The 25,857-nt window shown below is 32.7% G+C and overlaps 3 protein-coding genes across 3 annotated transcripts; all 3 read right to left on the bottom strand.

Annotated features, from left to right (window-relative positions):
* Nucleotides 1-383: 383 nt before the first annotated feature.
* On the bottom strand, nucleotides 384-4,802 carry LOC105964727 (beta-glucosidase 12). The gene is made up of 13 exons (XM_088814659.1): nucleotides 4,613-4,802; nucleotides 4,438-4,507; nucleotides 3,616-3,674; nucleotides 3,432-3,507; nucleotides 3,191-3,268; nucleotides 3,012-3,099; nucleotides 2,645-2,903; nucleotides 2,431-2,546; nucleotides 1,804-2,018; nucleotides 1,477-1,508; nucleotides 1,218-1,320; nucleotides 1,027-1,129; nucleotides 384-676 (listed from the first exon to the last, which is right to left on the bottom strand). Exons 1-13 carry the CDS (start codon nucleotides 4,769-4,771, stop codon nucleotides 505-507), a joined length of 1,530 nt encoding a protein of 509 aa, XP_088670785.1. The 5' UTR covers nucleotides 4,772-4,802; the 3' UTR covers nucleotides 384-504.
* Nucleotides 4,803-6,398: 1,596 nt separating this feature from the next.
* On the bottom strand, nucleotides 6,399-10,848 carry LOC105964726 (beta-glucosidase 12). The gene is made up of 13 exons (XM_088814658.1): nucleotides 10,654-10,848; nucleotides 10,478-10,547; nucleotides 9,860-9,918; nucleotides 8,739-8,814; nucleotides 8,512-8,589; nucleotides 8,302-8,389; nucleotides 7,959-8,217; nucleotides 7,732-7,847; nucleotides 7,399-7,613; nucleotides 7,262-7,293; nucleotides 7,041-7,143; nucleotides 6,871-6,973; nucleotides 6,399-6,745 (listed from the first exon to the last, which is right to left on the bottom strand). The coding sequence occupies exons 1-13, from the start codon at nucleotides 10,813-10,815 to the stop codon at nucleotides 6,571-6,573; spliced, it is 1,536 nt and encodes a 511-aa protein (XP_088670784.1). The 5' UTR covers nucleotides 10,816-10,848; the 3' UTR covers nucleotides 6,399-6,570.
* Nucleotides 10,849-19,522: 8,674 nt separating this feature from the next.
* LOC148765285 (protein FAR1-RELATED SEQUENCE 5-like) lies at nucleotides 19,523-21,932 on the bottom strand. Its single transcript, XM_088812733.1, has 3 exons — nucleotides 21,603-21,932; nucleotides 19,670-21,225; nucleotides 19,523-19,625 (listed from the first exon to the last, which is right to left on the bottom strand). Exons 1-3 carry the CDS (start codon nucleotides 21,654-21,656, stop codon nucleotides 19,523-19,525), a joined length of 1,713 nt encoding a protein of 570 aa, XP_088668859.1. The 5' UTR covers nucleotides 21,657-21,932.
* Between the last annotated feature and the right edge of the window lie 3,925 nt (nucleotides 21,933-25,857).

Below are 25,857 nucleotides of genomic sequence, written 5' to 3'. Positions count from 1 at the left end.
GAAGAAGGAAAACACGTTGCGGATCCACGTTCACAGTCGGAATCTTGTGCTAAGAAACGCGGGTAAGAGAATATTGAAGTCCCTTTGAAAATGCGTGGTTTGAACAGGAACCAACATTAATCATACAAAGCAAGATTCATTTGGACGTTGAACGTAACTGTGGTTATTAATTTCTATGCTACACCCGGTGAAGATTACACTGGGTGATTTTTTACCGTTGATCTACACACACCAATATGGGTGTGTGTGTTTGTGTGTATATGAATGGTAAAGATCTACCCGGTGCATTTCACCCCGTGTAGTATAAGCCGCTGGACTTATTAATAATGTGATTATATGAATTCATGCATACGAGACGAGAGCAACTATTTAAATATACAATATTTAAATCCAAGTCTTTTTCGGAACTTTATTACCGGGAAATTAATTTTATTTAAAAAGTGAAAACAGCTCAAATCCAAAATAGTTTTGTTACAAAAAGCCCATTTAGAAATCGGGCTTAATTTACTTCCTGGAGAGGCATTTCTTGAACCAAATAGCTGATTTCTTGGGAATTCTTTTGAGCCCGTTTAAGTAGTCCACGTAGACAAGCCCGAACCGTACGGTAAATCCGGAGCCCCATTCAAAATTGTCCAAAAATGACCATGCAATAAATCCCTTCACATTCACACCTTCCCTGTAACACAAATTACAAATATATGTATATTAGTACGAAGGGTAAATTACAACCACCATTTGAGGTATAGTTAAATTACGAAAACTCCTTCTTGTTTGGATAATTACTACCACCCCTCAATTTCTCAAATTTAGTGGAATCTTCGAGATTATATGGAATATTATCACTTTTAAACCCGTTTTAACTTATTCGAACTCTACATTTTGAAGCATAATATGTGTTTTTTGACTTGTATAAATCAGATTGTGCTGCATCAAAAACTGTATTTTTACACAAAACGAGTACAAACTAGAGCAATTCCACGAAATCTAGATAATTATGTTGAATTTGCAATAGTTAAATATACTTACGCAATGGCTTGGCGAATAGCACGGAGATGACGACTGTAGAAATCAATTCTTTGTGGATCTCGAGTGAGGTTTTTCATGGTGTTATTGTTCTGGTCGCCCAGACCTAAAAAAATAAATTAAATTAAATTCTTAAACAAATTTTTTTATTGAACATAAAAATTGTTATAGCGAAATATATTTAAAAAAAATACCGTTTTCCGTGACATAAATCGGTGGGTTGTTGTATTTCTCCTTGGTGTAAACAAGAAGATCGTGAAGTCCTTTCGGGTAACTAAAAAATACGCTCACTCCGGTCTACAAGTATCAAGAATTGCATTATTATTTAAAAAAATAAAGATACATTAAAATATATATATATATATATATATATATATATATATATATATATATATATATATATATATATAATTATAAATATAAAGTCCGAGTTTTATCTTAACGATGACTTACCGGCGGACCAATCGGCACGCCGTTTCTTTCAGCTGCCAAATAATTAAGAAATACAGTTAAACCTCTATAAATTAATACAATCTGAATTAGGGAAATTCTATTAATTTAGCGAATTATTAAATTATCGATTTAATAATTTAATACGTTTTCACCGAATCGGGACCGAGAGAAACTATTATTTAATCGATGTTATTAATTTATCGAGGTTCTACTGTAACACATTAACTTAATATTATCGTAATCTTATATTACAAATATATTAACTCCGTTTAGTATATCTCCGTTATTTACGATTTTTTGATTTTTTTTTCCTTTTCGAAAACTTACTTGAAAGACGAGACATTCGATCCGAAGTGCTGCTAACGTTTCCGTCGCGAGTTAGAATATGTGCTGCATAATTCCCAGTATAATAATTCAGTCCCAGGAAATCGAACGACCCTTTTAGCAACGAACTTTGCTCCTTGGTAAACTGTGGCAATCGACTTCCCGTAATTGGTCTCATTGCTCTCGGATATTCCCCGTATACTACTGGATGAATAAACCTTCCCAAAATTAAAATAAAAAATGAAATAAATTAGGAACGATCATCAATATTTAAACTACTTAGTTACAAACTACAAGTCTAGCATCAACCTAATCAAAACGCACATCGATTAAAACGCATATACAATTAAACCTCTGTAAATTAATACAGTCGGCTGCGGAAATTCTATTAATTTAGTGAAATATTAAATCATCGAGTTAATAATTTAGCACGTTCTCACCTAGTTGGGACCATAAGTATTTAGTATTTAAGCACAGTTAAACTTCTATAAATTAATACAGCCGCCTGCGGAAATTCTATTAATTTAGAGAAAGATTAGCACATTCTCACCTAGTCGGGACCAGAAGTATTTATTATTTAAGCGAGATCATTAATTTATCGAGATTCTTCTGTATATAAATTGTACTTACCATCCATAAATAAAATCGAGGGCTCGTTGCGCTGCTTTGACATCTAATTTACTATTCGAATACGGCACAAACCAATGAGTCACTAGTGTTATCCCTATTTCACCCTTTTGAGCTGCCTAAATAAACATAATCAAAATAGCTTGTTATTTATTTATGAGGTAATTAATTAATTTATTTATTTGTAGTATATATATACATATATAACTAACTATACCTTGTATTTTTGCCTGTATAATTTAACAGCTGCAGCATGGCTAATAAGTATATGGTGACCGGCGACGTAAGGCTCGGTTGCCGAGTCACCTTGGGCGCAATTGCCCCACGAAGAGCACCGCCCCGGAGCTAGGCTGCCGGCGAAGCCACCGTCGTAGCCCGTGCTTACGAATATAAACGGCTCGTTGAAAGTGATCCAATGCTTAACACGGTCTCCGAATTCCTTAAAGCAGAGATCCGCAAAATCTAAATAATCGTCTCTGCACGCGCGCGAATCAATGCCGCCACATTTATTTAAGCACATGGTCATTTATTAATTAATTCATATTATTATGAAATTTAAAAAAAAATAGGTTTAATTTACTTACACAATTAGTGGACTTAGGAAGCCTCTATATTCATCCTCTAGTGCTTGAGGGAGGTCCCAATGAAATATTGTCACAAATGGTTTTATCCCTATGAATTAATCAATCAATTTACAAAATTAAATATATAAAATAAAATTAAATTAGTGAAAATCAATTGAATTAGTATATAAAATTTTCACCATTTGCAAGGAGTTCATTGATGACATTGTTGTAAAATGCAATCCCTTCTTTGTTCACTCCTCTACTAAGCTTTCCACCTTAGCATTAATTAAGCAGTTAATTATAATTAAAATTTAACTAGTAAATAATGAAATCTTTATTATATATGAAATTAGCTGAGAAATAAATAATAAAAGTATTTTATTTACTCAAAACGTCGAATATTTAGGCATTATAGTAAGAAATAAATTCGACGCTTACGAGGTATTAATCGTGGCCAGGAAATGGACATTCGGAAAACATCCAGTCCTAAATACTTCATCAATTTTATATCCTCCTGCCATAGTAATTTTTTTTATAAGTGATAAAAATAAAATGAGACTTATTATATTCGTATATCGTTATTAATTGAATTTTAGAAAATAAAATAACAGAAAAATTCTACCTTATATCGATGATAAAAGTCAAGAGCGACGTCCCCATTGCTCCGATCAGCTATTTTTCCTGTAAGAAAAAGTTTTCAATGTTTTAAGGGCGAAAACTGAATATCCCTAATCTTTGAGGGTTAATCGCAAAACTAAATCAGCTATTTTCTCTAACAGTCCCCCAACTTCTTCAAAATGTTCAAAAAAAACCCCTGTACATTTTCTGACATAATTTATAGTCTGTCGACAATTATTCAAAAATCAACATTGTTTTCATTTGAAGAAAAGAAAAAAAAAAAGGACCAATTATTGTCTCGAATGTGATACAATTTGTCACCGACAATTAAAAAAAATATCAATAAATATTGTGACTGTACAAAAAAATGCAATAAATATATACTATACATTAATCATACATGCAACTAGCTAGGGGTGGTAGACCAGCTGAGCTGGCTCGTGAACTCGACGAGCCGACTCGATAAAAGCTCGAGCAATTCGGACGAGCTTGAACTCGAGCCCGATTATAGTTGTTCGACAACTCGCGAACCGACTCACGAGCTTCTTATTGTGTGTGTGTGTGTATATATATATATATATATATATATATATTATACAATAAAATCATAATAATAATAATTATTTTATAAGAAAATAGAATTATTTTATTAATGAGCTAATTAATTTTAAAGCTCGAGCCGAGCCGAGCTCGAGCCTGGATATCTCAACTCGTCTGCTCGAGCTCGAGCCTTCCAAAAGAGGCGAGCTCGGCTCATTTACACACCTACATTTAACGACATTTTGATTGCTAATTCAATTATATAGAAAGCTAAGAGAAATCAGACCTGGAAATTGATGAGTGAAAGTATCCCAAATACTTGGTCCTTTCCCACCTTCAAATGCAGCACCTTCAAACTGTATAGTGAATAATATTTTCATCATTAAATATATATTATATATAATAATAAATATTTAATTAGTAATAATGAATAATTATAGAGAAAATAAATAAAAAAATACTTGATAAGCAGAAGAAGCAGCTCCAAAAAGAAAACCAGGTGGAAAATCACTACGATTGAAAGGCTTAGATTCATAGACATGTTTTGCAGCAGCTGCAAATGAAGAACAGCTTAGAAACAAGAAAATGGCTACACGTGGAGCTATATTATTGGTAGCCATTTGTTCTGTGATGCATGTGAAAAACTATACATTTTTTATGCCCTATTAATAGAAGCATATGGGTGTGGGGTGGGGGGTGGGGTAAGGTGAGTGGTGGGGGTGTATGGAAATTGGAACATTAATTATAAATTTCAATGATTCTTATCCGAAAAATCTATGATTTTGATGGAATTAAAAAGAAAAAAAAAACTACTTATTTTTGCTAGTTTTTTTTATTAGGAGTGTTATTATTATCTGAGTTATAACTTATATGTTGAACCATATTAGTTAAAAAATAAATGTATCATATATTTACTTATTAACTTGATCGAGCAGATGTTATTCGGATTGAGTCATAGTAGGCTTAAACTCAATTCATATATAATCAAATTTAATAAAATAGCTCAACCTCGATCAGATTCGCTGAAAATTAAATTCAACTCAAGTACAATTAGGTCGAGCAATCGTGCTTCGATTAACCTGCTCAAAATTACGGTTCCTAATCATTATGCAATCCATGAGGGCATTTTTTTTTAAAATAACCATCCACGTATTTCACGAGTGCAATCCACAATTCCACATGGTTACATTTCAAAAAGACCCGTCTTGAGATTTGAGATCCATCAAGTTGACATTTCAAAATAATAGTCAACGCGTATCAATTACCAATCACAAAATTTTCAAATACATGTTGCAATTATTTTAAATATATGACAACGCACACCAATAATTACAAAGCAAGCAACTACAAATTGAAAATAAAAATTGAAAGAAAGACAAAAAAGAAAAAGAGAGAAAAGAAAAAGAAAAACCCTATCGAGCAAATTAAGTAGCTTATAAGGCAGCCCAAATAGATCATTGATGACTTTTGCAAAAGCTTTTACAAACATATTATGAACTTATATAATCTATTTTTATGTCTTTGGAAAATAAACTTTTGATTTTACTTCTCTTAAAAATACCAGCTTTAAGCGATAATATGTAAAACATCAATGTTTGTGTCTTTTCTATTTAAGTTAATTTTTTAACAAATTAAAAAATAAGTACTTAAAATCAACTTAACTTACAAGCATAAATTTTATTTTTAAATAAGTTTTTGCAGACGCAACATATATAACAACTACAGACTAGCACAAAAGTAATAGGACTAGAGCCTAGAGGGGATGTTAATAATTGTAGCTACCTAGTGGAAAATAAAACTTGTCTCTTCGACAAAATAATTCTAAAGGGACGTCGTTGTTAGATTGAAACAAATGATAGGGGTTTTAATAATTGGTTTTGGTAATTATATAATCTATCTTGAGGGTACTTTATATACCATTACAAAATTTGTTTTAAGAAATTTGGCTAGTTAGTCAAAAGGGTTTTTTTATGATAATTATGAAAATTTGAGGGATCTTTTTGATAATTAAACCTTAGTTCAGCTGGATTTTGGTAATATTCCCAAAAAAACTTATGTGCAGCCAACTAAAATTGTTGCTCTATAAATACTAAATAAAAAAAACACATTAACATGATTCATGCGGAAAAATATTAAATAATCAAGGTTATTTTAGTCATTTAATGTGATTTTCCCTTAAAATCAAGACACAATTATTGAAATCATTAAAATACTTGCTACAGAACTGAAAACCGACAATTAATGAAAAACGAAGACAGTAATTTATTACCAAAAGAACTTCCACACAACATTTATTTTATAGCCGAGCAAATTAAACGGTCATTAGAGAAGATGCCGATAATTTATTTAACAAAGTTAAATCGGCTCTAATAGGAAACGATGGTAGTTTCGCTCCAAAAAACGCGAATTCAAATCGCGCTTATTTAATTTTTTGGATGCACTTCTTGAACCAAAGTGCTGATTTCTTGGGAATTCTTTTAAGCCCGTTTTTGTAATCCACGTAGACAAGCCCGAACCGTTGTGTATATCCGGAGCCCCATTCGAAATTATCCAAAAATGACCATGCAATAAATCCCTTAACATTTACGCCTTCACTGTCATCACAAAATTCAGCAGAATCTCCATAAATTAATAACATCGTATAATTTTAGATTTTTGAGAAAGTTTTAATAGTATTTAATATTATTTATGGCAATAGTTAATAGTTAAAGATATTTACGCAATGGCTTTTCGAATAGCATGGAGATGACGATTGTAGAAATCGATTCGTTGTGGATCTTGAGTGAGGTGTTCCATGGTGTCATTGTTCTCGTCGCCGAGACCTAACAAAGTAATATAAATTAAATTCGAAAAATAAAATTATATCAAACAAATATATCTAAACAATACCGTTTTCGGTGATGTAAATCGGGGGGTTGTTGTATTTCTCCTTGGTGTAGACTAGAAGATCGTGAAGTCCTTTCGGGTAGCTATAAAATATGCTAACTCCGGTCTGAAAATTTCGTTTTATTGAGAAATTACATTATCAATAAAAATTAAAGATACTTTTAAAATTATATACAATAAATTCGGGTTTTTTTTTTTTTTTTTTTTTTCTGATGACGACTTACTGGATCACCGATCTGCACACCATTAATATCAGCTGCCAAAGAATTAAGAAAAAATAACATTAATTTTATAAGATTTAATCTTTTAACTATTGTAATCAAATTTTTGGATTTATTTTTTTCTTTTTTCGAAAACTTACTTGAGAGACGAACCATTTGATCGGAAGTGCTGCTAACGTTTCCGTTGCGAGTTAGAATATGTGCTGCATAATTCCCGGTATAATAATTCAGTCCTATAAAATCATACGATCCCTTCAATAACGCACTTTGCTCCGTCGTAAATCGTGGCAATCGACTACCAGCAATTGGTCTCATTGTTCTTGGATATTCACCGTATACTACTGGATGAATAAACCTTCCAAAAATATAATAAAAAAGATCATTAATCCACATTTTATTAATTTAAAAAAACAAAAAAAAATATAGATTGTATTAGTGAATTAGTGAATAAAATGCATATAGATTATACTTACCATCCAAAAACAAAATCGAGGGCTCGTTGTGCTGCTATAACATCGAGTCTGCTGTTCGAATACGGTACGAACCAATGAGTCACTATCGTTATCCCGATTTGACCCTTTTGAGCTGCCTATATAACAACATAACCAGTAATATTTTTATTTATGACCTCATAAAAACAATTTCTAGAGAAAAAAATATTCTTTATTTCTTTATAATATATATATATATATATATATACCTTGTATTTTGTTCGGTATAATTTAACAGCTGCAGCATGGCTAAGGAGAATATGATGAGCAACAAAATAGGGCTCTTTCGCCGCGTCGCCCTGGGGGCAATTGCCCCACGACGAGCACCGTCCGGGGGCCAGATTCCCGAGGAATCCCCCATCGTAGCCCCCGTTTGTGAAAGTAAACGGTTCATTGAATGTGATCCAATTCTTAACACGGTCTCCGAAATTCTTAAAGCAAAGTTCCACGAAATCCAGAAAATCGTCACTGCATGCAAATTATTAATGTATGTTACGAATTAAGAAAATAAAAAATTAAATAATTAATTTAGGTATTAATTAATTTACTTACACAATTAGAGGACTTAGGAAACCTCTATATTCATCCTCTAGTGCTTGAGGGAGGTCCCAATGGAATAGTGTCACAAATGGTGTTATCCCTATGAATTAAATCAATTTACAGAATTAAATGTATAAAATAAAATTAAAGTAAAAAAATTAATTGAATAGATTATTTAATAAATATGTAGATTAATTGAATAAATTATATATATATATTCACCATTTGCAAGGAGTTCATTGATGACATTGTTGTAAAAGGCAATCCCTTCTTTGTTAACTCCTCTACTTAGTTTTCCATCTGATAATTAATTAGCAGTTAGTTATAATTAATATGCACAATTGATAATTAGTTGAAGATTTTAAATATATATATAATAGCAATTTAAAGTAATTTGTGTATTGAAAATGACAGTTTTGCCCTTCCAAAGTATTGTAGAGGTAACTCACGTGGCAATACACGTGACCAAGCAATGGACACCCGGAAAACATCCAGTCCTAAATCCTTCAGCAATTTCACATCATCCTGCGGCAATTAATTTTGATAAATAATAAATAATTAGATTCAGATTATTAAATTAAAATTTTGCCCATACCAGTTTGTTACATAATGGGGAAATTATAATTTTCATCCTTCAAGATTGCATTGATTTCATATTTAGTCTCCCATATTCACAAAAAACACATTTGGTCCCTCATGTTCCAATAATTTAACACTTTTGGTCATTTCCGTCAATTTACCGTTAATCCGTTAGTTAAGGCAGTGATGGTTACATGCTTGGTTCCGTTAGTTTTAACGGGAAATTGACGGAAATGACTAAAAGTGTGGAATTTTTGAAACATAAAGCACCAAATGTGCTTTTCGTGAATATGTGGACCAAATATGAAATTAATGCAAATTTAAGGGGTCAAAACTGTAATTTTAGCTTACATATTTCTTTCTAAAACTAAAAGTTTCCTATAACAGGAAACTATGTATAATGTCAGGTCTTCCACCGTTGACTATTGCAAAATTTGAAATCACAATAGTCTAATAATAATCTAGGGTAAATTACAATCACCCCTGAGGTATGGTCAATTTACGAAAAAATCACTCTTGTTTGAATAATTACATCTATCCCTCAACTATAATTTTTTCTTACATCTCCACCGTTATGGTGTTAAATTCAACATAATCATTTAGATCTCGTGTAATGTGCTATAGTTTGTACTCGTTTTATGTAAAATAAAGTTTCTGATGCACCGATGTATACAAGCCAAAAAACACATATTACGATCATCTTAGCTTGCTTCAAAATGTGAAGATTAAATGGGATAAAACGAGTACAAAAGTGAGAATATTCCATATAATCTCGAAGATTCCACTAAATTTGAAACCGCAAGGGTGGTCGTGTAAAAAGATTTATAGTTGAGGGGGGGTTTTGTAATTATCTAAACATGAGGGTTTTTTTTGTAACTTAATCATACCTCAGGGGTGCTTATAATTTACCCTAATAATCTATTAACAATTTATTAACAATTAAATAAATTTAAAACATAGTAAAATTAAATTACAGAAGATTTTTTTTTACCTTATATAGATGATAAAAGTCGTTAGCCACGTCACCGTTGCTTCGATCAGCTATTTTTTCTGTAAATTTGGCATAGCAAATCACTTCAGATTATTTTATCAGGTAAATAAAACTTATAGCTATTTGCTCTAACAGTCCGCAGCTTAGTTAAAATGTTCCAAGAACCCCCTATACTTTTTTTTGCCTATCATTTTTGGACAATTTATCAAATATCATCGTCATTGAGTACTATGGATTAGTGGTTACTTTAATTTGAAGAAAAATAAATATTTGCATTGTGGTCCTTGCGGCAGCTATCCAATATACAAGCAAAACAAAAATGAATTTTCAAGTCTAAAATGTGATACATACAGTCTGTCACCAACAATATTTTTCTTAATAAATCTTATGATTGCTCGAAAAATCTATAAATATATATATATAGGTCACATTTTTAGTGTATGAATAATTAAATACTTAAACCTAATTCAATTATTTTAAATAATATGGCAGACGTACGTATAAAGTTATAATTAGAGTAGCATGAATGAGAGAGAGAGAGAGAGAGAGAGAGAGAGAGAGAGAGAGAGAGAGAGAGAGAGAGAGAGAGAGAGAGAGAGAGAGAGAGAGAGAAGAAACCTGGAAATTGGTGAGTGAAAGTATCCCAAATACTTGGTCCTTTCCCACCTTCAAATGCAGCACCTTCAAACTGTATAGTGAATAATATTTCCATCATTAAATAAATATTATATACAATATTAAATAATTAATTAGTAATAATAAATAATTATAGAAAAAATAAATAAATAAAATACTTGATAAGCAGAAGAAGCAGCTCCAAAAAGAAAACCAGGTGGAAAATCAGTGCGGTTGAAAGGCTTCGATTCATAGACATGTTTTGCAGCAGCTGCAAATGAAGAACAACTTAGAAACAGGAAAATGGCTACACGTGGAGCTATATTATTCGTAGCTGCCATAGCTGTTTCTGGTGAGAAACTTACATTTTTTGTGCCCTATTAATAGAAGTAATATGTACATGGTCGGGGGTGGGTGGTGTGGTGTGGTGGGGGGTGGGGGTGGGGGTGGGGGTGGTGGTGACAAGATATAATAATTTCAAAATTATGTCGCATTCTTATCAGAAAATTATAATTTTGATGAAACAATTTTTGTTCAAATTTTATATTTGCATATTTTACATTTTCTTTATTTATTTTTAAAAAAATTGTTTTAAACTATAATTAAAAAAAAAAGGGCATTTTTTGCTTGAAGTTTCGACATTTACGATGCTTTAGAAAAATAATCTTTCTTTTCATAAATTTTAGGTCAAATTACGGCCACCTTCTTATGATATGGTTAAATTACGAAAATATCCCCTCATGTTTGGGTAATTACAGTCACCCCCTCAACTATGTATTGTCTTATGAAAAAACTTCTTCAATAGGTAGATTTAGGGGTGTTCATTCAGTACGCCAAAATTCCATAACGTTTACTGAACCGAAATATGCGGTTCGGTAAATAACCGAATTACAATTTTTTTTATTAAAAATTGTTAGAATCCGAGAGGATTCTGATTTTGGTTTTTCAGCACGTATGTGAAAAACGTGTGTCTAAAGCTATGGAAGTTTCCTTAATACTTTAAACTCTTATTTTGTCATTAATTTATTTAATTGTATAAGTCATGTGCTAACAAGGACTTTCTTTGACAAAGACTTTCTTTATTACACAATTTCTTATTTCCTTACGTAAAGATTGATTATCAACCTAATGGCCTTTAATCTTTTGTAGGGCTCTTTTATTCAACATAGAATATAAATAGCAGCACAGCACGACGTTTCGATTGTGTGTCTTTTCGGAGAGAAACAGATCTCTCCTTTCTTTGTTGCTGTTGCACGCTTTTCGTTGGAGAGAAAAATCATATTTTCTGCTCTTTTTATTGTTGCCCATGGAACGTCTTTGATCGAGAGAAAATATACAGAGAAAATATTCTTGGCTCTCGTTTTTATAGTTCCATCGTGATACGTGACTTTCATAGAAAATATACCGGCTTCAAGGCTTTGTGGTGAAGACACCAAGATTCAAGGAGTATCACAAGTTTGCTTCTTCTATACAAAAATTTTATAGTTCCATCGTGATACGTGAATTTATAAATTCAATGCTTAAAGGTTATTTTGTGTTACATAAGCATCCACAACTTTTAATTTAGAAATACAACATAATCTCGATATAAATTAATAACTTGGCCTGACTAATTATTTCTTCCAGCCATAACTCGGTGAAAACATATTAAGTTATTAGTTATTTAGTTCAGTAATTTAATACTTCCTCCTTCCCTCTATAGTTATCACTTTTGTTAGTTGCACACATATTAAGAAACTCAATAAATATGCATAGATAATAGCAAAAAGTATAGTAAATCACTAAAATACCCATGGCATTAATTGATTTTTAAATAATTATATTTCAATTAATTATGATTGAGAAAGGGCAAAATTGAAAGATTGTAATTAATTATTCATTGGTATAGTAAAATGACAAATAATTTGAAATATGAAAAAATGGCAAAAATGATAAATATTAAGAGAAGGACGGAGAATTACACTAGATTAATAGAATTTCGTTAGTCAACTATCGAAATTATTCAACTAACAAATTTCTACCTCGGTATGTTTTGAAAATATCGAAACGCCACCTAACTCATAGAATATTGATGTGAAGTACACGTGGGGTGCATTAAATTGAGAATACTATTATTTCATATAGTATCATATGATATACATATGATAAGATATTATATACAAATTATTATTATTACTTTTTATTTATTTTTTACTTAAAATAAAGAGATATATATATGGTTTCCAAAATGATGTACTTGACAAGATATTCAAACATTTTTTTTTTAATTTTCTTTTATTTTATACACACAAATATTTAATTAATACATGTCCAATATTATAGGATATATCAATTAAAAAAAGAAATCGTCGACGTATATCACTGAGTGCCATCATAAATACATTTAAAACTACTCGTCAACGCATATAATTGGGTGCAATCCATGACTACGTCTACAGGTGTGTATGTATATATATGGGGTAAATTACAACTACCCTGAGGTATGGTCAAATTACGAAAAAACTTATATGTCTGGATAATTATATTTACCTCTTTCAACTATGCATCTTCTTACATCTCCACCATTTTGGTGTCAAATTCAACTTAATTATCTAGATTATGTGGAATGTGATATAATTTTGTACTCGTTTTGTGCAAAAATACAGTTTCTGATACACCACAATCTGATAAATACAAGCCAAAAAATACATATTATGATAATCTTACTTCAAAATGTGGAGCTCGATGGGTTAAAATGGGTACAAAGTGATAGTATTCCATATAATCTCGAAGATTCCACTAAATTTGAAACCGCAAAGATAGATGTTTAAGAAAATTTATAATTAATAAGTGGTTGTAATTACCTAAACATGAGAGAATTTTTATAATTTGATTATACCTCGTAGGTGTGGTTGTCATTTACCTTAAAATAATAATAATGACTGCGGGATACCATTTTGTTAAACAATTTGAAAGGTAACAAAGATAGACACGTGTGCATGTATCTTTGAAATTGATAGCCCAATAAAAAAATAATTGTGCAACAAATTACAAATTTGAAAGGTAATAAAGATAGACAATGTGTGCATGTATATTTTTTCTTACATCTTCACCCTTATGGAGTCATAATCAATATAATCATCTAGATTTCGTGGAATGTGCCCTACTTTGTCTTTGTTTTGTGTAAAAATCCAGTTTCTGATGCACCACAATCTGATATATACAAGCCAAAAAACACATATTATGAATATCTTGCTTTAAAATGTGGAATTCGAATGAGATAAAACGGGTACAAAAGTGATAATCTTTCATATAATCTCGAAGATTCCACTAAATTCGAAACCGCAAGGGTGGACGTGTAACAAGATTTATAGTTGACGGGAGGTTGTAATTACCTTAACAAGAGGTGTTTTTTTTAATTTAATATATATATATATGTATATAATAATAATAATAATAATAATAATAATAATAATAATAGTCTAAAAGAAATTGTCAATAGTAGAAAGAGTGGGCACTAGTTTATGGAGCCCGTGTTGTGATCTTTTATCTCTCTCTTTTTAAGTTAGTATTAAGTGCTTATTTCTAAAAGTTGGGGGTGTTTGCTAATATTTCGGAAAATGAACTAAAATTGAAAAAGCAAGGTTATGGGTGCTTTTAAAAAAATAGCTTAAAGCAGATTATTTTAAGAGAAGCAAAAGCAAAAGTTGATTTTGCAAACACCTAAAAACAGATTATGAGCAAAAAAAACTGCATAATCACTTTCAAAAAGCATTTGCAAACACCACCTTACAATGATTTGAATTTCTAATTAATTTGCATTATTTTTTCTCAAGATTTTTAGCGGGGTTCGCTCGTCGTAGATTTTCAAGTGGTAACAATTTTATTTTATAAAAACAATCGTAAATTAAAAGTTACAATGGCTTAAACTGATATAGTCGATGGAAAATTATGGAAGCAAACAACGACGATGCGAATAATATGATATTATTATAAAAAGAACAAGAAAAATATATACTCGAATTCGCTACTTTTTGAATAACATAGTATTATTGTAGGGTCTTCTAGAAATTATTTAGTTTATATCTGCCCCATACGTAAAATAAAAGGGCACATTACGAACCCCTAAACTTAGATTAAATTACAAAAACCACCTTCATCTATTCGTAATTATAAAAAAATCCCCGACGTTTGTTTCCGTCTTACACCAACCCCATACAATATGATTTTTCACGGATTTGTTTTGATTCTAGCTAGACATTAGACTTACACAATTTCAGATATTATATGTATTTCTCACCTCTTTAACAGAAGATATAATAGACTATACAAAATTTTAGGGGGCAACTATTTTGAATACTAATTTTTGCTTAGTTGAATACTACCTAGTTGAAAACCACAATTGAGTACATATTTTTAAGTTTTTTCTTACTTTAATACCAAAATAAAAATAAAAGTACAAAAATACCCTTTCATACAAAATACTAATTACATCAATTTTTCTTTGAAATTACCTATTTGAAAACCAAATAAAAAAAAAGAAAAAAAAAAATTCAAACACAAAAAACCTCCCTCCGTCCACGCCGCCCGACGCCGCCGCCGCCGCTCCAACCATCGCCGCCGTCGGACGCCGACGCCAAACACCGCCGAACGCCGCCCAACGTCGCCCAAAGCCGCCGCCGTCGTCGTCTTCGAATAGTAAGTTATAGTTGTTTCGATTTTTTTTCTTTAATATTTATTTAAGATTTGATTGTTTGATATGGGTAATTAGGATTTGGTTGTTTTAGGTTAGAATGATCGTTAATTAGTAATGGGTGCATCTGATTTCAGTCGATTTGAGCATTGATTTGAGATTCGTGGGTCGGTTCTTCGTTCACCATTTTCGACCTGTATATGTCGATTTTCGATGAATTTTCGACAGGTTGATGTCGAAAATTCATCCAAAATCGACATGTAGATGTCGAAAATGGTGAAAGTGTTGAATTTGGATTTTGGTAATTTTCGACAGCTACCTGTCGAAAATGGGTTGCATTTTCGACAGCAACTTGTCGAAAATGGGTTGAATTTTCGACAGGTACCTGTCGAAAATGCACCCATTTTCGACAGGTACCTGTCGAAAATTCAACCCATTTTCGACAGGTTGCTGTCGAATTTGAACTGTGATTTTTTTTTTTTTTTTTTTTTTTTTTTATTTGCTTGTGTTTATATTATGTATATTAATTTTTATTTGTGTGTTATTTTGCAGTGGAAGAACCACGTGAACCTCGTATACCTCCGACTGTCTCGAACCGTAAGAAGAGGAAGGAATTATCCGATAGAGGCAAGGGCATAGCAGTCACGACCAAGAAAAAGACCACGACCAAGAAGAAGTCTGGAGAGGGTTCTTCGTCAACGAATCCGGTGCCGGCTCTACCTTCGACTGTAGAAGTTGGTGATTCGAGCAACGAACCGGTCCTAGGTCCCGAGATACCGGAATTGTACACAAAATTTGATAAGCACATTGCTTATCATATTGTGAACGGAGGGCCAGATCGTTCGGAGCGCGGCTCAGAATTTCGAATACGAAATCACACAGGAACCTTGAAAGGTTGGGAGCCGGCGCCGTTTATTACAGAGGTAGTACAAATATGTGGTTTAATGTCAGTTGTACAGGCATCGTACAACACTGTGGACGGCCATCTACTTAGAGCCTTCGTAGAGAGATGGCAGCCAGCTACCAACACATTTCACTTACCTGTTGGAGAGATGACCATCACACTTGACGATGTGAGTACGTTGGTCGGTTTGCCAGTTGTTGGGCGTACCGTATCTTGCGAGCGTTTGGTCCGTGATTCCAAAACCATTCCCAGTTCTTTGATGTTCGAGTTGCTAGGTGAGTACCCGGACGATGTAAACAAGAAGAAAGCGGTCAAGTTGGAATGGTTGAAGGCTAAATTTAGCAAAGTGACCATGAGAGATAGTGCGGAGAAGAGGACATACGCCATTCGGGCGTATTTGTTATTTTTGCTCGGGTGTACTATACTGTGCGACAAGACAGGCAACATGGTAAGCGTTGAGTACCTAAATCTTGTATCTGATTTGGATCGGATCGGCGAGTATGCTTGGGGCACTGCATGTCTTTGCCGGTTGTACGATGAGCTTTCCTCAGCGTCACAAAAATCAACGAACTCGATGGCTGGCTGGCTGACGCTCTTTCAGTCATGGATTTACGAACACTTTCCTTATTTGGGGGGTGGCACATTGAAGACGGAATTCGAGGGGCCATTAGCGAGCCGATGGGAGCCTCAGTCAAAGACTACTTCAACGCCTGAACGAGCGTCGTACCTGCGATCTCGATTAGATGATTTGATCCCCGATCAGGTAACATACCAGTTTAATAATTTGTTATTACTACTTAAGTAGGTTTTTACATCTAATTTTTTATTTATTTTAATAGGTTTTATGGTCACCGTATACGGCTATTCGTGATCGTTTCCCGATGCCAGATTCTGCTTGGTTTAGTGGGATGATATGTTGCATGGACCACTTCGAGGCATATCATCCGGACAGAGTGTTGAGGCAGTTCAACCGGGTGCAAATCATTCCAGGTCGTGCATACATGTCAAAAGATATGTACAAAGCTCTAGCTAGCAAAGGTCGACCGGTCCAGAACTCAATTTTCGTTGCGTACGGCGAACGATTCTCTGATCGGTGGGAGGAGTATTGTCTGGACGAGGAGTCGAGGTCCGTTGAAATTGAACTCGGGGAGGCGGACACTTCGCCGGACTACATGAATTGGTTCCGACCCAGATGCATGTTACAACTGAGTAGGCATGGAGCCCATCCACCTCGACCCCAGGCGGATCGACCTCGACCCCATGAAGCTCGTCCAGAGGGTGGTACCGATAAGGAGGTCCAACTTTCACAAATTTTGGAGTTGGTGAAGGGTACACTTAGCGAGGTGCGGGGACTTGCGCCATCCGACGCTCATACGGTCATGTGGGGGACCCTAAATGATATTGTCAGATTGATCGAGCCGGATGCCCCACTTCCACCTCCTTCGAGGTCATCGGATGCCCCACCACCACCTCCAGGTAGCTCGATAGGGCCAATTCCACCGCCATCGAGCTCGTCCGATGCCCCACAGGCGGTTGTGAAACGCGTGTTTAGTAGGAAGAAAAAAACACAGGATTAGTCTTGTATTTTTTTAGATGGATGTTGTTTGATGGATTTTATTTGTTTTACTTGTTTTTTAATTTAGTTTTATATGGATTTTGGTTGTTTTAAATGAAAATATTTTTGATAATTTGAAATTTTTTTTTTGTCCAAAAAACACTTAGAATATGTTTTTTATCTTACATTGCAATATATTTGGGGTTAATTTCACAAAAAAAAAAAATTTGCAATTTTTTCAAAAAAAAAAAAAATTGCATTTTTTTTTTGTTTTGTCCAAAAACACTTAGAATATGTTTTTTATCTTACATTGCAATATATTTGGGGTTAATTTCACAAAAAAAAAAAAATTTGCAATTTTTTCAAAAAAAAAAAATTGTATACAGCTCCAATTCGACAGCTAGCTGTCGAATTACACACAGTAATTCGACAGCTAGCTGTCGAATTTGAGCTGTATCAAATTTTTTTTTTTTTGAAAAAATTGCATTTTTTTTGTTTTTTTGTCCAAAAACACTTAGATGTGTTTTTTATGTTACATTGCAATATATTCAGGGTTAATTTCACAAAAAAAAAAAAAATTGCAATTTTTTCAAAAAAAAAAAAAATTTGATACAGCTCAAATTCGACAGCTAGCTGTCGAATTACTGTGTGTAATTCGACATCTAGCTGTCGAATTGGAGCTGTATACAATTTTTTTTTTTTTTTTGAAAAAATTGCAAATTTATTTTTTTTTGGTTAAAAAAAAAAACATAGTTTTTTCAAATAAAAACCCAACACTTAATAACATTGAAAGTAGCACCAGTAACTTTACATATTTTTGTTGGGAGAACTATCACCATTGTCTGATATAGTAATAATCTCGAAACTCTCTCGCGTGGCAACATTTTGACCTATTAATTCTCGAAATGCTGTAATCCGACCATCCATTTCTGCAGGCTTCCAACCATCAGCTTTAGGATCATGACATCGGTACCAATAATCGGCGATAGGAGGTATTGGACAATCCTTGTTCAAGACAACATGCACGAAGTGACAGTTGTCGACGAATGCCATACCGTGCTCTTGTCTCTCGCTGAAAAGCTTTGGATCGCTCAATAGGGGAAGGAACGTGAGACACTGATACTTGGATAAGTAGACAAGCACAATATTGTATGTTGAAGCAATTACATGACCCATATTTGGAAAAGACATCCAATGATCACGAGTTGCAGGAACATCCCAGTTACTCACAATAGCTTGCATGCTTCTAACGGTTTCTTCGCCACGGTGCATGGTCGTGTAAGTGGAAAAATTAGAAGTCAACTCCCGTAGCATGTCATCTCGCACTCGACCCCATTCATCTTCTCCAAATCCCATCATAGAGGCAACTGCCCGAAATCCACAGTGTCCATCTGAACCGACATTGATGATTTCTCGAACGTGCATACGAAATCGTGGATGGATCGTGTCAATGTACTTATTCTTGCCGATCAAACCTGGTGGCAATCCCACATCTGCATCTTCAAATAATGGTTTGACCGACTCTTGTGTCGGTATAGTGCTTTTTCCTGACTCTTGAGTTGGTATAGTGTTGAAAGAATCATTCGAATGCCCTCGTAATCTCATCAGTACAGGTATAAGCTGCAGTATATTACACTTCATTACTCAGCACAATTATAAAATACAACTTCAATGAAATGAGACGATAGTAGCGACATTTACCTTTGGAGAACAACTAGCTTGCTTCGATTTTTTTTTCTTTGGCTCCACATACTCAAAATGTGATTTGTCCCGAGTGCTTGATTTGTCTTTCTACTTTTTGCCGGTCGACCTTTGCTAACAACTTTTTCACTTGGCTCCGTAAGGTTAGTATTCTCTGGGTGGGTAAAATGTCTCAAATGGTTGCGCAATCGAGTTTTTGCATCGAGATCGGCACATTCAGAGAGCTTCTGGTATTCCGATAATTCTTCGTCGATGGTTGGTAGGATGACTTGGCCTGTGGTCGCGACGGGCTCCATACTCATGTGTTTCCAATACGAGCCTATTAACTCAAGTGGGATAGGACATTTGTTCACAACAACATACTCATGAAGTTCATGGCGACATGGTAGACTGTGGGTTGTTCGGATGGCGCAACTACAACCCATATCGCTCGGTTGCAATAGTTTCGCATTGTCCACCTCAACTTTGAGTAGTTGCAGAACGTATTTTGAGATACTTCCACGAAGCTCATTGTATATCAACGTTTTGAAAGTGTGCTCGTAAGTATTTTTACTTACTTCAAAGGAAGCCTTGATGTCATTGTGTTGTTCGACAATTTGATTGTGGACTTTCGTATACAAATCCACAAATGTGCCAGTTGAATTACGCACATCCCTTTTCATTCGTCCGTGTGCCCCCTCCACCCTATTAGAAGTGTACGTTCCAAAATGAGTATACTTATTTGTCCACACCGATACAAGTCTCTCCTTGTACGGATCCAACCATGAATTAGCTACATACTCTATAGCCGGGAGATAACCCATAAATGTTCTTTTCAAATCCTCCCAATCCTCAATGAACTCCTCTATGGTATTTCTTTCAATAAGAGCCGAAAAACTCGAATGAAATTGCTTCCATTTGGTGATGTCCTTTGGGAACAATTTCTTACAATTGGCCACTATATTCTTGTTCACATGCCACCGACACAGCAAGTGATGACTCGATGGATACACATTGGCCACTGCTTTCATTAAACCCAAATCTCGATCTGTTACAATGCAATTAGGCCGAGGACAACTGGTCATGGCCTCCTTCAAACAACGCAACGCCCATTCAAAATTTTCCGTCTTTTCGTGGTCCAAGTAAGCAAAGGCAATTGAGAACGTCTTGTTGGTACAAGTAAAACCCACAATCTCAAGAAATGGGAGTCCGTAACGATTGGTCTTGTACGTGCAATCGATGACGAATACGTACGGATACGACTGTGCCAACTTAATGCATTTCGGGTGGATCCAAAACAAGTCGGTAATCGCATTCAACTCGTTCGATCTATGGTACGAGAGGTATTCATCTTCTTTCAACTTGACAAACAATGATTGCAATTGAGATCTCCCATCCAATTCACTGAAATTTAACTTAGAGATAGTATTGTAAACTGTCTTCATACCAGTTACATTAGACGGGTCCTTTTGCTTCAATGCTCTTAGAATTGCCCTTGGTTTCACCATTGCTTTCTTCATAGTGTGAACAAAGGAAACATCCTCCTTTGATAATCTTCCGGCATAAGAGTGTCCGTGCAAGTTTTCGAATAAGTTGTGGTTGTGAATACCACAACTAACATCCAATTTCCACTCAGCCTTTTCATCATCCTTGTGTTCTCTTGTCCCCTTCAATTTAAACGGACAATTGCATTTCTTTGAACCGGTGCTCCTTTTTCCCGGTCTTTGATCATCTTCACCTGGTACCTTCTTGCCAACATAATGGCCCCCACGCTCACAACGAACAATCACATACGGTGTCCTACGTCCTCTATCCCCGTCACTCGAACCCCCAATCATTAACACCATTCCAATTCTTTTACATACTTCACGAACCCATGCCATTAAAGCTTCTTTTGTTGGGAATTTTTCTGACGTGGTAAATGAATGGGTGCAATCGATCTACACAAAAGTGTCGAAAATATAAGACAAGTAAATTTGCAACAGGAACAAAATCGACACTAAAGTGTCGAAAATTACCCATATTTTCGACACTTAAGTGTCGAAAATACCCTTCACTTTCGACACCTAAGTGTCGAATTATGATGCAATTTTCGACACTTAAGTGTCGAAAATATGGGTAATTTTCGACACTTAAGTGTCGAAAATGGCATCATAATTCGACACTTAGGTGTCGAAAGTAAAGGGTATTTTCGACACATACATGTCGAAAAATAAGGGTATTTTCGACCTGTATGTGTCGAAAATACATGGCGAGTTTTAAAAAAAAAAATATTTTAAAATCGATGTTTTAGCTCAAAAAATACATGAATACATACCTGAATGGGTTCTCCTTGCTCGTAAACTACCATTCTATTGTCATTTGAGGCCATTTTGCAAGTTGTGTAAGGTTTTGATTTCTTTTGTTTTGGGGTTTTTTAGGAGGGTTTTTGGGGAGGGAGAAGAAGGAGGTGGAGGAGGTGAGGGGTTTGTGAGTGAGGAGGGAAATGTTTTTTTTAGGTTTTTGATTATTTGGTTTTTAAGAAAGAAAAATAGTATTTGTAATATTTTTTGGTTTTAATTTTCATTAAGGGTATTAAAGTAATTTACAATTAATTATTTATTTTTTATTTTTTTGGTATTCAACTAAGCAAAAACTAGTATTCAAAATAGTTGTCCCCAAAATTTTATGTTAAAAAAACTTGATCAACAACCAATCAGATGGAGATTTTGATTATTACGGATAGATGGAAGTGTTTTTCGCTATTTAGCCTAAGTTCAGGAAGTTTTCATAATTTACCACAAATAAAATCACAGTTCAACCACTGAAAACAAATTGTAAGCATGTTTAATTTTTTTTTTTTTTATGTATTTTTATGTTATTTTTAATAATTATAAAATGAATAATACATAATATTTATAGAATTAAAAACGACTTTGTTATCAAATTTTGTAATTATAGAGTTTCTTTAAATATATTACAATTACATCCTCAGTAAATAATATGCTTACGGTGACCTCTAAGGGTAACATGGTCAGTAAATAATAGTATCGGAGGAATAGTCCGTGGAATAAAAAAGATTCCATTAAAATTACTTGCGTACACAACAACATATCTCCTGGGATTTGTAATTATGTCTCACGCAAGGGGGTTTCTCGTAATTTTGTATAAATAGATTGTCGTGGGGACCAAAAGATTTGTAAGGATCTGTCACGTGTGAATTTAAGGAGGGAAGCATGTGTTACCATCAACCACGTGGGAAACAGTTGGATTTTGTGCTTGCAATTGAGATTGGCATTTACTTCCAACTTGACTAATACTTTTGAGCTGCATTTGCACGTTGTAAACAAGTATTTTAATGCTTCCTTAATATATTATATTTATTAATATATATATATATAAATAAATTAAGCAAAATAAAAAATCGATTTGGACCAACGGTTTTTTGTTTCTGCCTACATACCTTTCTATTTTTATTGTCCTGATTGGTTTTTTTTATGCAAGAACGAGATATCATAATTAATTCCAGCTGGCAGGCTAAATAATAATAATAATAATAATAATAATAATAATAATAATAATAATAATAATGATTGCAGCTGGATACCAACTTGTTAAACAATTTGAAAGGTAACAAAGATAGACACGTGTGCATGTATCTTTGAAATTGATAGCCCAATAAAAAAATAATTGTGCAATAAATTACAAATTTAAACTAGACAACCTTCTCCTTTTATGGTCAATCTTATCTTTTATATATATAAAAGAAAGAAATAGAAGATCAAACCTTAAATACCACTAGTGACATTTTTTGTAATTATGTTATTTTAGCCATTTGTTATGTGATGCATGTAAAAAACTATACATTTTTTATGCCCTATTAATAGAAGCATATTAATAGGAAATTGAAACATAAATTATTAATTTCAATGATTCTTATCGGAATATTTATGATTTTTATGAAATTAAAAAGAAAGAAAAAACAATTTATTTTTGCCAGCGTTTTTTTTAGGTATATATATATATACTAGAAATGTTGCACCGCGCAATGCGCGGCGTTGCGTGCCCAGTTTCAAAGTTGCATTATGGATACTTTCTCGATTTTATGCTGAAGTATTAAAAAACCCGCATTGAATTGCAAGATGGACAATCGAATAGTTTGAAGGAACAGACTTTAGGATCCAACTTCGTGTCTTCGATTTCCAAGCTTGGAATTACAAATCCATCGGTGTTTGGCATAAACCAAATGAAGTTCGGCATAAACTAAATGAAATAACGATAGAGCAATCAAAATCCAGCAAGATATGCCCGGCCGACAAAGCTATTCAATATTCACGCCCCGAATATTATAACAGTTCCCGAATACCAACAAAGCTCCATGTATTAAGATTCTGAAATTCTAACAAACAAACGTATAGTTTATAGATGCAGATTCATGATCAACCACAAATTTCGCTAAACAAATCAAATATAACATAAATAAGTAAAAAACCTTAAATAACATTCATATTTATCATCAGGGTTTGTCTAGGGTGAAATACCCCATGTTCTAAACTTTTATGAGATATGCATTAATCACCATTAATTTTCTAAGATTAAATCTGGACCCTAGGAAAATAACATGGCTTATGTTCTAAAAAATGAAGTACTTTACCAAATTATCCTTCGATTATTTTTTTTATTAAATTAATATAAAATTGATTAACATTGAATTGTCTAATTTACCCCCTACTATATTTTAATTAAATAATTAATTTAAATTCATTGTGACCGAGATTTATTTGATAAATAATCGAAAAAAATGCATTCATTAGGAATAGAACTTGTGACCTCTTAATACATTTATCAATCCTAACCATCCAAGCACATTAACTTATTATGATATATTTAACAATAATTGTATAAATACTGTTAATTCAAATATTAATTGCAACATTCATTATTATTAAATGATATTAAATAAATTATTAACAAATTTAATAAAATAAAGTTTTAAAAATATAAAGAATTGCAGTTCAATACGCCAAACATCTATCATTAATTATATAATATTAGAAGTATTAATAAACTCCACCATTTAAAAATGTAAAGAATGCTCAATTAAATATAAAAAAATGCATAACTTAATTCAAACTCACTTATGTTATTTAATCGATAGTGTGACAAATCCAAATAAAAAATAAAATAATATGTTTGTTTAGAAGAAGAAAAAATTATAACTCATTCCAATTAGTAGTTTTCTTACTTTAAAATAAAATTATATACTACAAATACTATAATGTGAATTTCTTTTAATATTTAATTTAATCAACTAGTAAGATTTGAATCGATGAAGTACAAATCCTTTCAATTAGTAAACATTATTCAAATATTTTAATCGGTTGCTTAACTATTGAAATAACATGTTACATAATTGATTTAACTATTTATAAGTAATGTCTAATATATTTTTAATTCAATTTTGTCATAAAAAATAGTAAATTTAATTCCTAACACATGTAAGAACCTAATCGTAAATCATAATATTTTATCAAAGCGTAATATTTGAACCAATTAAGCTCAAGTGCTTTCAATTCGTAAAAAATATTCAAATATTTGAATCGATTCATTAGCGCGCTCAACTATTGACAAGAACGTCTTAATCAAATTAACTATTATTAATTAAAGTGTAATACATTTTTAATTCAATTTTATCATAAAAAAATAATTCCTAAATTACGCAAGAATCAAATCATAAGATTAATTAAAGCGTATGATTTGAATCAATTAAGCGCAAATCCTTTTAATTTGTAAATATTATTCAAAAATTTGAATCGATTAAGTTCAACCACTGACAAGAACGTATTAATCGAGTTAACTATTTATAATTAAAGTCTACTATCCTTTTAATTCAATTTTAACAACAAAATAATAATTTAATTCGTAAAATCGTAAAAATCATATCGTAAATCGTAAGATTTAATCTAACCATGAACCGATTAAATTAAATCTTACGATTTTTACGAATTAAATTTTATTATTTTTTATGATAAAATTCAATAAAAAAAAAAGGTTACTAAACTTTAATTATACACAGATTGATTAATACGCTATTGTAAATTATTGAGTTTAACCGATTCAAATATTTGAATATTGTATACGAATTGAAATGAGTTGAGCTTAATCGATCAAATCTTTGAATATTGTTTTTGAATTGAAAACACATGAGTTTAATTGATTCAAATATTACGATATAATTAAATCTTCCAACTTACGATTCAATTCAAACTTCAAATTCTTTCGAAACTCATTTTTAAATTACACGAGTTGAACAACATTTCCTTAGATTTTTAAATTATATTATATAAAGATTTGTTAGTATGGGATATTTTTAATATATAATAATAATAATTATATGAGAATTAATAATTTATTTAACATTATTTATATAAGTTTTATAATCATTATAAATTGTAGCTTTGTGATATATATCCTTATTGTTAGTTTATTGTCAATTATATGTTGTGTCTTAATGGTAAGTATTCTTGTGTGTTTTCAGATGGTCACGAGTTTGAATTCAGGTTGATGCAATTTTGGATGGGTGGTTTTTACGA

Source organism: Erythranthe guttata, chromosome 14 (assembly GCF_056151865.1).
Source record: "Erythranthe guttata isolate IM_541 chromosome 14, IM_541, whole genome shotgun sequence".
Classification (NCBI taxonomy): domain Eukaryota; kingdom Viridiplantae; phylum Streptophyta; class Magnoliopsida; order Lamiales; family Phrymaceae; genus Erythranthe; species Erythranthe guttata.
This window is presented reverse-complemented; position numbering and strand designations above follow the sequence as displayed.